This window comes from Mus caroli, chromosome 13, assembly GCF_900094665.2.
Source record: "Mus caroli chromosome 13, CAROLI_EIJ_v1.1, whole genome shotgun sequence".
NCBI lineage: Eukaryota > Metazoa > Chordata > Mammalia > Rodentia > Muridae > Mus > Mus caroli.
This window is the reverse complement of record NC_034582.1, coordinates 87893380-87905211: the sequence shown is the minus strand read 5'-3', so window position 1 is coordinate 87905211 and position 11832 is coordinate 87893380. Positions and strand designations below refer to the sequence as shown.

The following is an 11832-nucleotide window of genomic DNA, read 5'->3' as shown; positions in this document are numbered from 1 at the left end:
TATCCACTTATCAGTGAGTACATATTGTGCGAGTTCTTTTGTGATTGGGTTACCTCACTCAGGATGATGCCCTCCAGGTCCATCCATTTGCCTAGGTGTTCTCTGTATCTTCACTAGCACATTTTATTGATCTTAGCTGTTCTAATCTGGTATAAGATGAAATCTCAAAGTAGTTTTCAGGGATTTTTTTTCCTCCCTCCTCCTGTGTTGAGGAATCAGGACAGTACATGTAAGGATCCCTCCCCATCATTCCTGGATGGTGTTTTCTTCTCCATGTTCCCTGAGGGTATTGTTTTCAGTGAGTCCTGGTTCTCTGCAAGGTTACTGCCTTGTTTTGTGTCCTTTAAACCCCAGTGACCTGGAGAATGGCAGCCATCAGAGCGCCTCTTTCTCGGACTTCTTCTGCCCTTCTGCCCGTCCAGAATTTCTTAGCTTAACTATGTACTTGGCATATTATTTAAATGGATATGAACTATCACTTTTAGATACTGTATACTATGGTTCTCTACAAATATAGGTCTGCCATATGGCTGAAATATCAATCTCGGTCTGGGGAGGGGAGTCAGCGGTTAAGAGCACTTGCTGTTGAATCACGAGGACCAGGGTGGATCCTGGCACCTCTGTGGTAGCCACGGTGATGGTAACTGCACTTTGGGAGCTCTGCACCATCTCTGGCCTGCATGGGCGGGCACTCACACACTCGTGTATAGACACTCACACACTCGTGTATAGACACTCACACACTCGTGTATAGACACTCACACACTCGTGTATAGACACTCACNAGACACTCACACACTCGTGTATAGACACTCACACACTCGTGTATAGACACTCACACACTCGTGTATAGACACTCACACACTCGTGTATAGACACTAACACACTTGTGTATAGACACTCACACACACACACAAGAGTGCTTTATGGTTTAGGGCTCTTATAGTGGAGGTGAAGATGCTGGGGAGTTAGGAACCTTTGTCATAGGGATCGGGCGAAAAGTCTTTCTGCAGTTGCGCCTGGCTGTGGTCACCCCAGTCCTTTAGTTGAAGAAGCACTGGGACCTAAAGCTGGGTAGATTTAGTTAACATCTGCAAATGGAAAGAAGCTGTGAATGGAGGGATGCCGGAGAGGTCTGCACGTCCCTAGTGTTTGTGAGCAGTACCGTCTTGCAGCCTTCCATCTTGCCCGTTACAGACTCACTCCATTCAGCACTGCTTGGTGTTTAAGGCAGCAGAGGCTGATAGCCTTAGCTGATTGAGTTCCGGGTGACTGTATGTTCTCCTGAAGTGTCTGCCAGTCCTCGCTTGCTGTCAAGCTCACGTTCAGAGCTTGCTCATATGTCTTGTTATGTATTTAGCTCAGGTGAGCCTCAGGCTTGTGGGTCTCTTGAGCCCTGGGATTTCATATACTGAGAATGTGTCACTCTGTAGGACACTCTAGCGCCAACTTCACTCTGTAGATTGGGCCAGCCTTCAGTCTGCAGTAGTTTTTCCTCTCCAGAGCTGGGAATCCAGGCATGTGCCATGACACTTGGTCCCAGCTTGGTTCTACTTTTAAAGTAATATGGCAGAATAAGGCAGTGCAATGCCTTTAGCGCCAGGACCTGGGAGGCAGTGTGGGCAGTGCGCTTCAGCCAGGAGAGCCTGTCTGAAAAACACAAAACCATACTGTAGGATGTGTCTTTTGGGGGAGGCAAACAACACGGGAATATATATGTAGAATCCCTTTGATGCTAGTTTGCTGTATAGAATATATATGTAGAATCCCTTTGATGGTAGTTTGCTGTATAGATCTGTACTCATTTTGAAAATTCGCCCCCTATTTCATTTAGCATTTTTAAGTTTCTTGGACAGTGTTAACTCATTCTCTTTGATGTCTGCACTATGTATGTCATGGTTTGCTCATCCTCAGAGATAGACTTACAACCGTCTGCCTGTCCTTTAGTGCTGCAGCCTCCTTTAGAGACGGTTGGTGCTCACTGGCAGGGTGGACCTGGTAGTGATGTTGTGCCGCAGGCTTCTAATCAAACCTTTTCAGGCTGTCAACATGTGTTGAAGAGGGAAGAGTTGACTGTAAACTGGAGTATCTTCCCGTGTCTGTCTGTTTGTCTGTCTGTCTATCTGTCTCTCTCTCTCTTCCTTCCTTTCATCTCATTATGTTCTCAGGCTGCTCCTGGGCTTTTGGCCTCCTGCCTTAGCCTCCCAGGTACAAGCAGATGGCCCCATACCCGCTCCGCTCTGCTGTGTAAAACCTTTGTCTGATGTCCCTCTGTAGAGAAGGGACGTGCAGTTTTTTACATGGTGTACTGCTCAGCGTTGTAAAACCAAGATGCGTGTTAGAAAGCAGTGACACAGAAAGAAGCACTTTACAGAGCAGCTGAGAGGACGTGGGGATGGGCAGGGCTTGGGGTTTGCTTTCTAGTGCCATGATAGTTGTAAAGTAAGTTAAGGCTGGGTCTTTGTGTTGTATAATTGTCTCTAACCTTTATAGCCTCCACCAGGCAGTGTGAAAATGCCTAATGTACCCAACACCCAGCCGGCAATAATGAAGCCAACAGAGGAACATCCAGCTTACACACAGATCACAAAGGTTAGTGCCTGTCAACTGGGTAGACTGGTAGCGGAAGTTCATATGTGATCTCACTGTGCAGTTTATACGGTGAACTTTGTCTTGCCTTTGGTGCCAATGGATAATGCCCTACAGTAACGACACTGGAATAGTAAGTATGCTGGGTGAGAACTCAGTGCCTACCTGGTGGGCAGCTTGAGGACTAGGGGCTGGCAGCTGTGCAGGAGAAACAGGCGAATGGACTCCTGGCATCCTGACATGCAGTTGGGAATGCCTGGCACCCTGTGACAGTTGGAGCACAGCATGGCTGATGCACACCCTGTCACCTCAGCATCCTAGAACATTGCAGGTATCTTAAACTCTTCTCGAATTTGTCCTTCATTCCATCCATTCCTCCTCAACTGTTCCTGCCTGCGCTCCCACTCTCATTTAGGCACAGCGTTACTAGACCCTGTCTACTCTATCCTAAAGGGCTCATTTTCCAATGGCATGTGGCTGTGTGCACTGAGAGCAGGTGCCCTCAGAGGCTGCAGTTACAGGTGGCCGCCTGATGTGGGTGCTGGGAACTTGTCTGCAAGAACAGCACACATACTCTAAATTGCTGAGCTGGCCGTCTGCTCCCAGACTCTGGTTCTGAACGAGAGCTGTCATTTTGGTTTGTTTTTCCCGTCCTGTGGCCTCAGCATTGCCCCCGAAGGCTAGCATAACTAAAAGAGCAATATGAATCAAATATCTCACTAATATTTTCCAAAGCTATAGTTTTCAGTGAATCCCTGTTTTGAAAGTTCATTTACTGTTTCTCTCCTGGTATAAAGGTAGGCACGCAGATATTGGAATATTTCGATGGTCAGCTAACCTGTGTGTGTTGGCCATTTTGTTTAGGAACATGCCTTGGCTCAAGCTGAACTGCTCAAGCGCCAAGAAGAGCTGGAGAGAAAAGCTGCAGAGTTGGATCGTCGTGAGCGCGAGATGCAGAACCTGAGCCAGCATGGTAGTATCCGGAGAGTGGGATGGGTGTCTGTCCTCGCTCTGCGTCACTGGCGTGTGACAGAGCGCTGCCCTGGTTTCTGACTCTAGCAAAGAGGTCAGACACAGCAGATTGCTTACTTGATACCTGCAGCTCTCTGATCTTGCCTGATAGCTACAGTCTTTTGATAGATTAGAAGAGCCCTGGCGCTCTCTCCGAGAAAGTGAGACAGATCCGATAAGTGTGCTTCATCCCAAGCCAGAGAGCCTTTGATTCTCCACTTGGCTCTCTTGAATCTTTTCTTTCTTTCTTTAAAGAAGAGCTGGGACTTAAAAGAAAGATCTTAGTGTAGGCTTAAGCATGAGGGGGAAGAGAAAGAGGCCTCAGAAGAAAGGAAGGTACAGCTGAAAGCATGGGTGTGGGCTTCTCAGTAGCTCCCTTGAATCACTGAGTGTGCCGAGTGTGCCCCACCTTGGACTCTTGCATGTTCACGTTTATTGGTTGTATCCTCACAGGTACCCCATACTTGTCAGAAAATGCTAAGAAAGTGTTAGTGTGATTAATTACTTGCTGTGCAATCTGTTTAGGCTCTGAGTGCTAAAGATAACTCTAAAAGAATCTGTGAGGGAGAGTTAGCAGCCTCAGCAGAGGGATAAGCAGGGTTAGGGAAGGCAGGCGTTGTTAGGGTGGCTGGAATAGGGGTAACCCCAAACAAGGGCAGCAATAGTAACACCCAGTTCCTCCCTTCTCCTAGAGTGCCGGGACAAGTTTACCTGGTCATTTTCTTGCTTCCACTGTCACAGATGCCTCTATAGGAGATACAGTGATAACATGTCTTACTTTCTTTATGCTCACTGACACTAATTATTTCTCTGAGTATGAAAGATGTTTTAGTAAAGATAGTAACAAAGAGACAGTTAATAGTTACAGTTTGCAGTATGTTGGCACCCTGTAGTACTTCCCCCCCCCCCCCCCCCGTAATCCATGTTAAAATTTCAGCACCACCCTTGAGAAGTTACTTTGTGAGGAAATGAAGTTTCCAGTTTGTAAGACCACCCAGCCAGCAAGTGGCTTGACAACTTCTGGTTTCAGAGTCTCCAGTCTTCATTGCTATTCTTGGATACTTCTTACATGATGTATCATGTATATTCCCTGAGGACCAATCCAGGGATTCATGCTAGACGAGTGTTCTACCACGAGCTGTATTCCTGGTCCCCTCCCCCCCCCCAAATTTTAATACTATAACTAGTGTCACTGAGGACATATGCTAAGGAGAATAAGCAACAGGTCATACTTTTCTTTTTGAAAAATGTTCAGATAGGTAAAAATATATATAATTGAATTTGAAAAGCGATATAGTATAGTTAGTAATAGAAAATGACTTTTACCAGCACTCAGGAGCAGAGGCACGCAGATCTCTGTGAGTTCGAGGCCAGCCTGGTCTACACAGTGAGTTCTGGGACAGCCAGGGCTACACAGAGAAACCCTGTCTCGAAAAAAAACAAGCAAGCAAACACAAAGAGGGAGATATAGAGGAGGAGGAAGAGGAAGGAGAAAATAGACAATGACTTTCAGTTGTTCTTTTGCTTACATTTTGTCTGAATTTGTGCCTTACAGTTGCCTTTTGCTCCTGCCTCCATTTCCCAGGTCTTCTGCCAGTCTCTGTTTATTCAGACACAGCCCCCCCTCACACCTCACTGGGGTCTCTCCAGCCCTTAGGCTGCTGGAATCCCCCATGCCTTCACACAACAGACTGTCTTATGTTTTCTCACAGTGTTCTGATTTTCTGAGATAACTTTTTTTTTTTTTTTTTGGTCAGTCTTTGAAGTGTCCAGATCTGCTCCTTTAGCCAGTCTTGTCTTGCTAAGAGCCTTGTCTTCCCTCTGCAGATCAGTTAGGAATGTGACAGAATTCTATTGAAAAGACCCACGACACCAGGAGAAAACAGAAGCTTAAGAATTAATGACCCTCCCCACAGAGAGCCAGGCTCTCAGCCTTTGAAATAACTCTGTTTTAGGCAGTTCTTAGGGTTTGTCTCTGGATTCTCCTGTACAGAAACATGCTAAACATGGTATGATATGGCACTGGGAAATTATTTCACCATTTATTGTTTCTTAAAAAAAAAAAAAAGGTTTCTGAGGAAAAAAGTTAAAAATGAAAGCTTGGCTTTCAAAGTTGTTGTAAGAGACAAGCACTGTAGTGTTTCATCTGCCATCTACCAAAGCCAGGCCTTTACTTAGAGCCCAAGTAGAATAAGGAAGGAGAGAATGTGTTTGCTGGAATAACTTGTTTTTTTTTTTTTTTTTTTTTTTTTCACTTACAGGGAGAAAAAATAATTGGCCTCCTCTTCCTAGCAATTTCCCCGTAGGACCTTGTTTCTATCAAGACTTTTCTGTTGACATTCCTGTCGAGTTCCAGAAGACGGTGAAGCTTATGTACTACCTATGGATGTGTGAGTATACAGCAGACACATCTATAAACGCATCGCGAGTTCATATTTCCATTAGTAGCAGATACCTAAATGCTATATTAAAGTGCATATTATATGTCTTTTCATATAGAACTTAATAGTCATAGTTTCAGAGTGAACAGTATATGTAGATAAAAAAAATTGTGTAAGTTTTTGGCTGAGGAAAGCCCACACATCCAACACCAGCAGTGACTCGGTGAAAGGCAACTTGTCTGTCACAGGAGAGGATTTCCCAGAGATCTCTTTCCTTTGAAGAATATTACCTAGGCGAGACTTGCTTTGGCAGCATTCTGCATCCCGTTTTTAATACCAAGGAGTACCATTTAGAGTCTCTTAAGTGTGGGCACTCTGGCTGATCTTAGGAAGAGTCAGGGGCTTCGGTCACGCGAGCTGTAACTTTGAACGTTGCTTGGGCATAGCTTACTTTTCATCTTTAAGTGGCCGTGAATACTTTTATTCTTGAAATTGCTTTATATGGGACAGTGTAATCAACAAACCAGAGTGTGTTTTCAGCTGGGATGTTTGTGATGTTTGAGTACAACTACAACTCTGAAATCTGAAATGTGTCGGGCAGCTAGGTTTGCTGTGTATACACAGACGTCCACTTAGTCCCTGATTTGTGTCCCAAACAGTCTCAGCCCTATTTGTCGAGAGTCTGTCAGGAGAGCGGGTGGCAGTGTGGTCCCTCATCTGCTGGACAGATGGGGCAGTAGGTGATCTGTAGGTGCGTTCCTTCCAAAGAAAGCGTGTGGGTTTTACTGGGTGATTAGTGAGACTTTAGTGCCCAGCTTCTCCTAAGTGGATATAATAATTTTCTTCAAACTCATTCTTCGTTGCTGGCCTATGAAAAACAATTGTTTATGGACATTACTTTTGTTATAGTTTTAAAAAGAACATTTGTTTCCATAGTCAAAAAAATTACAGTGGATATTACCTCATTTTTTTGTTTGTTTGTTTTTGGTTTTTTGTTTTTGTTTTTTTTGTTTTTGTTTTTTGTTTTTTGTTTTGAGATAGGGTCTCTTTATGAAACCTTGGCTGTCTGGGAACTGGTTCCATAGGCCAGGCTGGCCTTGAACATAGCAATCCACCAATGTCTGTTCCCTGAGAGCTGGGATCAAAGGCATGCAGCACCACACCCAGCTGGCTATAACTTTCAAACTTTTAGTTTCTTATTGAGATTTTGCCTTGGTATCAGTAGTATTCTGTATGTTTCATACTTCTATATGTGCACTGTGTTTTAATTACTTCTGTGTGTCATATATGTATTTGTATTTTTTGTATATGAATTTTAAAAATAGACATAGTATTTTAGGCATAAGTTATTTAACTTAATTTTTTATGGTAAAGAGGTAGAAAGAAAACTCTACAATAGATTTAATAAATGGAAGTTGGTTAGGAAAGATGGCTAATTTTAATGTAACTGCTAGCGCTGATGGTTTCCGAGCAGGTGTGCTGGGCCTCGGGAGTGCACAGCTTTCAGAGCATCTCAGAGGCGCGCAGGTAGTTGTAGGGTTTTCCAATCTCACTTAATTTGCAATCATTTTTGGAATAGGACTCAATATTTTCATTAGGCTTCTGTTTCAAGGAAGCATCGCTTGGAGTGAAGTACTAGCAGCTCAGGAAGGGCAGACACTGTGGGAGTGTGGTGCTTTCTAAAGTAGCAGCCTGGGAGCATTTCGGGTAACCGAAGCTGTGCTATTCATTCATTCATTCATTCATTCATTCATTCGTTCATAGTGATTGATAGCATTTGTTGGAGATGGATTTCATGCCCCAGCCACATCCTCCAGCAGGTATTATGTTACTTAGTCTTAGAGAAGCCAAAGCTTTGACAGTGTCATTGTCTAAGTGGGCCAACATTATATAACTGTGTAACAAGGTATTCTGATAGCTTGGTTCTTAAGCCCAGGGTTAGAGTCCATGGCATGCCATCCACAGAGTACCAAGATGAAGAAGTGATTTCCATTTTAATGAATACAATGAAGATGTGCTTCAATGATCCCTTAATGGAAGCAGATAATGGAAGCTGCAGTTGAACCATAGCAACTAGAATTATCACTGTGAAATGATAGTCAACCTTTCTGAATGTGCTTTTGAATTTAAGAAAAAAAATGAAAAGCAAACTGTGGACCCCAGCCACCAGGTAGCGAAGGAAGACTGCTGCTTGGAGCCTCTCCTTTTGTGGTTTGGATTTCAAGAATCACAGGGTACTGGCAGTTGCAAATTCAGGCTCACTGATCCTGTCTTTCAGACCCTCATAATGTGAATAAATCTCTCACATAAAAAAGTGTAGCTCATCTTATAAATCTGTGAACATGACTGAAACACTTGTTTAGTGTTGGCCTGTCCTCAGCATCTGACAGCATAGACACATAGAGATTCACAGCACAGATGGCGGAGTGTACATACTTAGCATTGTGTCTACATCTGACCCTACACAGCCGCACCCCCAGGTACCTGGGCAGCCTGGTTTTTGTACAAGTTGATGACTTGCTGATCATGGTTATTTTAAAAATCATCTAGAAAAAATTTAACATATTACAAAAGGTTATTGATATTTTCTGTACTTTGAAGTTTTGTGGACTTTAAAATAGGTATATACATACATACATGGTCTTTATTTTCTGTAAGTAAAATAGAAAACTTTAAAAAGTTATCCTTTTAAAGATTAAAATTTAAGTTAGAATGTGCTAACATTAAAGAAAAACAAAAACTTTAAGACAACCAGAAGTCATTTAGAACTACAAAATCATTTCTGATTTCACAGGATTTCAGTTCTGTGTTTAAGGTCTTAGAACTCTTTATTTTGAGGAAAAAGGATTTTGAGTCATTTGATGAGGAAGCCAGCTTTCCTGAGAATATAAACTCCCAGTAGGAACTGAGTGATTAGTAGTTTTCTGTGATGGAAGAGAATGGGATTTTTTGTTTGTTTGTTTTTTCGAGACAGGGTTTCTCTGTGTAGCCCTGGCTGTCCTGGAGCTCACTCTGTAGACCAGGCTGGCCTCAAACTCAGAAATCCACCTGCCTCTGCCTCCCAAGTGCTGGGATTAAAGGCGTGTGCCACTACTGCCTGGCTGGGAATGGAATTTAACATAAATGCCCTTAAAGGCTACAATAGCTTTGCGTTCAGGCTCCAGAGCCCATTTGCCATAGTTAATTTGTTTAGTGTTCAGATAAAAATGCATCAAGGTGTGGTGTAATCCCAGTACTCGGGAGGCAGAGGCAGGCAGATTTCTGAGTTCAAAGCCTGCCTGGTCTACAAAGTGAGTTCCAGGATAGCCAGGGCTACACAGAGAAACCCTGTCTCGAAAAAAAAAAAAAAAAAAAAAAAAAAAAACGCATCAAGGTACCAGAATGAGTGGTTTTATCCTGTTCCATAAATTTTTAAATTTTGATTTGTGAAGAGATTTTAAAATTAGTTTTTAATGTATATTGAGTTTGTAATAATCTTCTTTTTTTAAATCTACGTCATAGTTGGTTGATATTTTTATTTAATAATATGCACTTTACAGAATTTTAATTTTATGGTAATTTATTTTTCATAATAAAATTCTACCCCATGAATACTTATTTTTGCAGACTCACTTATAACTGTAGTGGGGTAGAGAAGATGGTTCAGGGGTTAGGATCACTTGCTGTTTTTGTAGAGGCCCCAGAACTCTCAGCACCGACATGGTAACTCAGAGCATCTGTATCTGTGGAGATACAGTGCCCTCTTCTGGCCTCTGCAGGCCCTGCATCCACATGCTGCAAATACATACAGGCAGGCAAACACCCAGATGCATACAATGAAAATAAGTGTGAACAGCACTTACAGTGGTGAGTGTGGCTCTTGAGGGGTCTCAGCACTGCTGGGTGCTACACTGGGGGTGTGGCTTGTTAGGGAGTCATTGCTGGTGACATGTGAATGTTGCCCATAGCTATTTCTGTGAAGCAAAGGGAGGCCCTGCCACGGCCTAGACTTCACCGTGTTACAGCCTAGTGGGGGTGAAGTGAAGAACTGGAACCCCCTCTCACTCACGAGGATGACATAGTCCGCACAGACCAGCACAGACATGACGCTGCTGCTGTGTGTTCATTACATTCCAGTGAGACCCCGAAGAGACCCCAGCTCCTGGGCCTGCGTGCTTCTGTGCTTGAGCAGGCACTACGAGCCCTCCTGGGCCCTGGCTCAAGAAGTTCCCAGCCTTTTTTCTTCTCAGGAATGCAAGCCTCGGGGTTGGGCTTAGCTGTGTAGCTGCCTCTTAGGAGACACGGGCAGCAGGGCTTTTGTCTGAACTGCTCCACTGTGTGCGGCACCTTCCAAGCTGTGTAAGAAGCAGCCGTGTCAAAGAACCCGCAAGGGAAGCCTGGGGGAGCACGCTTGCTCTGAGGAAGTGTTTTCCTTTGTAATTCTGTGGATCGCGTAACTCTAACGCAAACATTCTGTTCTGTCTTACGATCCCACAGTCCATGCGGTGACCCTGTTTCTGAACATCTTCGGATGCTTGGCCTGGTTTTGTGTTGATTCCTCGAGAGCAGTTGACTTTGGGCTGAGCATCCTGTGGTTCCTGCTCTTCACTCCCTGCTCCTTTGTCTGTTGGTACAGACCGCTGTACGGGGCCTTCAGGTAGTGTGTGTGTGTGTGTGTGTGTGTGTGTGTGTGCGCGCGCGCGCGCGTCCATGCGTGCTTCATAGTTGTGCTTAAAACTGAAATAGGAGGATTGCTACAGGACAGCCTGGGCCAGACCCTGCCATAGACAGACTCTCCATGAAATGAATAATCTGTATTGTATGTACCTCAAAGGGAAAGTTGGTGTATTTTCATTAATATTTTTATCATTATCAGGGCCAGTGAGATGGCTCAATGGATAAAGGTGCCTGCTGCCAAACATGGTGACCTGAGTTCGATACCCAGGTCCACATGGTAAATGGGGGAACTGACTCCTGCAGGTTGTCCTCTGACCGCCACATGTGCCCTGTGGCAAGCCTGCCTCCTTCCCCAGTAAATAAAGACAAGCATAATACAAGGTTAACGTTTTATTATACTATAACATACTTCCTAAAAGTCTAGTACAGAATACAGACAGGGCAGTGGTAGTGCATGCCTTTAATCCCAGCACTTGGGAGGCAGAGGCAGGAAGATTTCTGCGTTTGAGGCCAGCCTGATCTACAGAGTGAGTTTCAGGACAGCCTGGGCTACACAGAGAGAAACCCTGTCTCAAAAAAACCAAAAAAAAAAAAAAGTCTAATATAGCTTGCCTGCATATCCGTTGGACTGTAAAATTCATAAGCATTGTTTCTCTTGAAAATCAAACATGGAAATTAATGAAAGAAAATTCACATTCTTAGATCCTAACATGTAACACTGGATGGCATGCATTACGCATGACTTTAGGAAAGCTTTGCTGTTTACTCTCTGTCCCCTACATGTCTAAATTATGAATTATAGCTGGTGATTACAGCCTTCATCGTAAGATCAGTCCAGGTGGGAAGAATACACAAAGCACTTTACTAGGCAGCTTGGTAAATCCTTTCTGTGCGCATTCATCTTCATTCACGGGGGATTCTGGCTTTGCGAGGAGAACACGGAACTTGGTCAGATGCCTCGGTCATGGCCTCTTCTCCTGAGCCCAGGGCTCCGGATGATCCCATGTAGTGTCACTTCTCTCATTTCCTCCAGATGGCTTCTCTTAACCATTCTGCCTTCTTCCTGTTGCCTTAGTAACCAGCTGCGGGTTTCTGGAATCCTGAGAGCAAAGGTGGGGTGGCGGCCATGTCTTGTTTCGGGTATTAGGGGACAAAGCACCAACCGTGCCGTGCGTTGCAGACCTTGGTTGACATA

General features: G+C 44.2%; 1 protein-coding gene across 3 annotated transcripts in view; it reads left to right on the top strand.

The window, feature by feature from the left end:
• The window catches only part of Scamp1 (secretory carrier membrane protein 1), a 77008-nt gene that overhangs the window by 48694 nt on the left and 16482 nt on the right, over nt 1-11832 (top strand). For all 3 annotated transcript variants that reach the window (XM_021180351.1, XM_021180352.2, XM_021180353.2), the window contains 4 exons: nt 2494-2592; nt 3454-3562; nt 5862-5990; nt 10458-10617. In XM_021180351.1, the coding sequence (XP_021036010.1) occupies nt 2494-2592; nt 3454-3562; nt 5862-5990; nt 10458-10617 (497 nt within the window). The remainder of the gene's footprint in view (nt 1-2493; nt 2593-3453; nt 3563-5861; nt 5991-10457; nt 10618-11832) is intronic.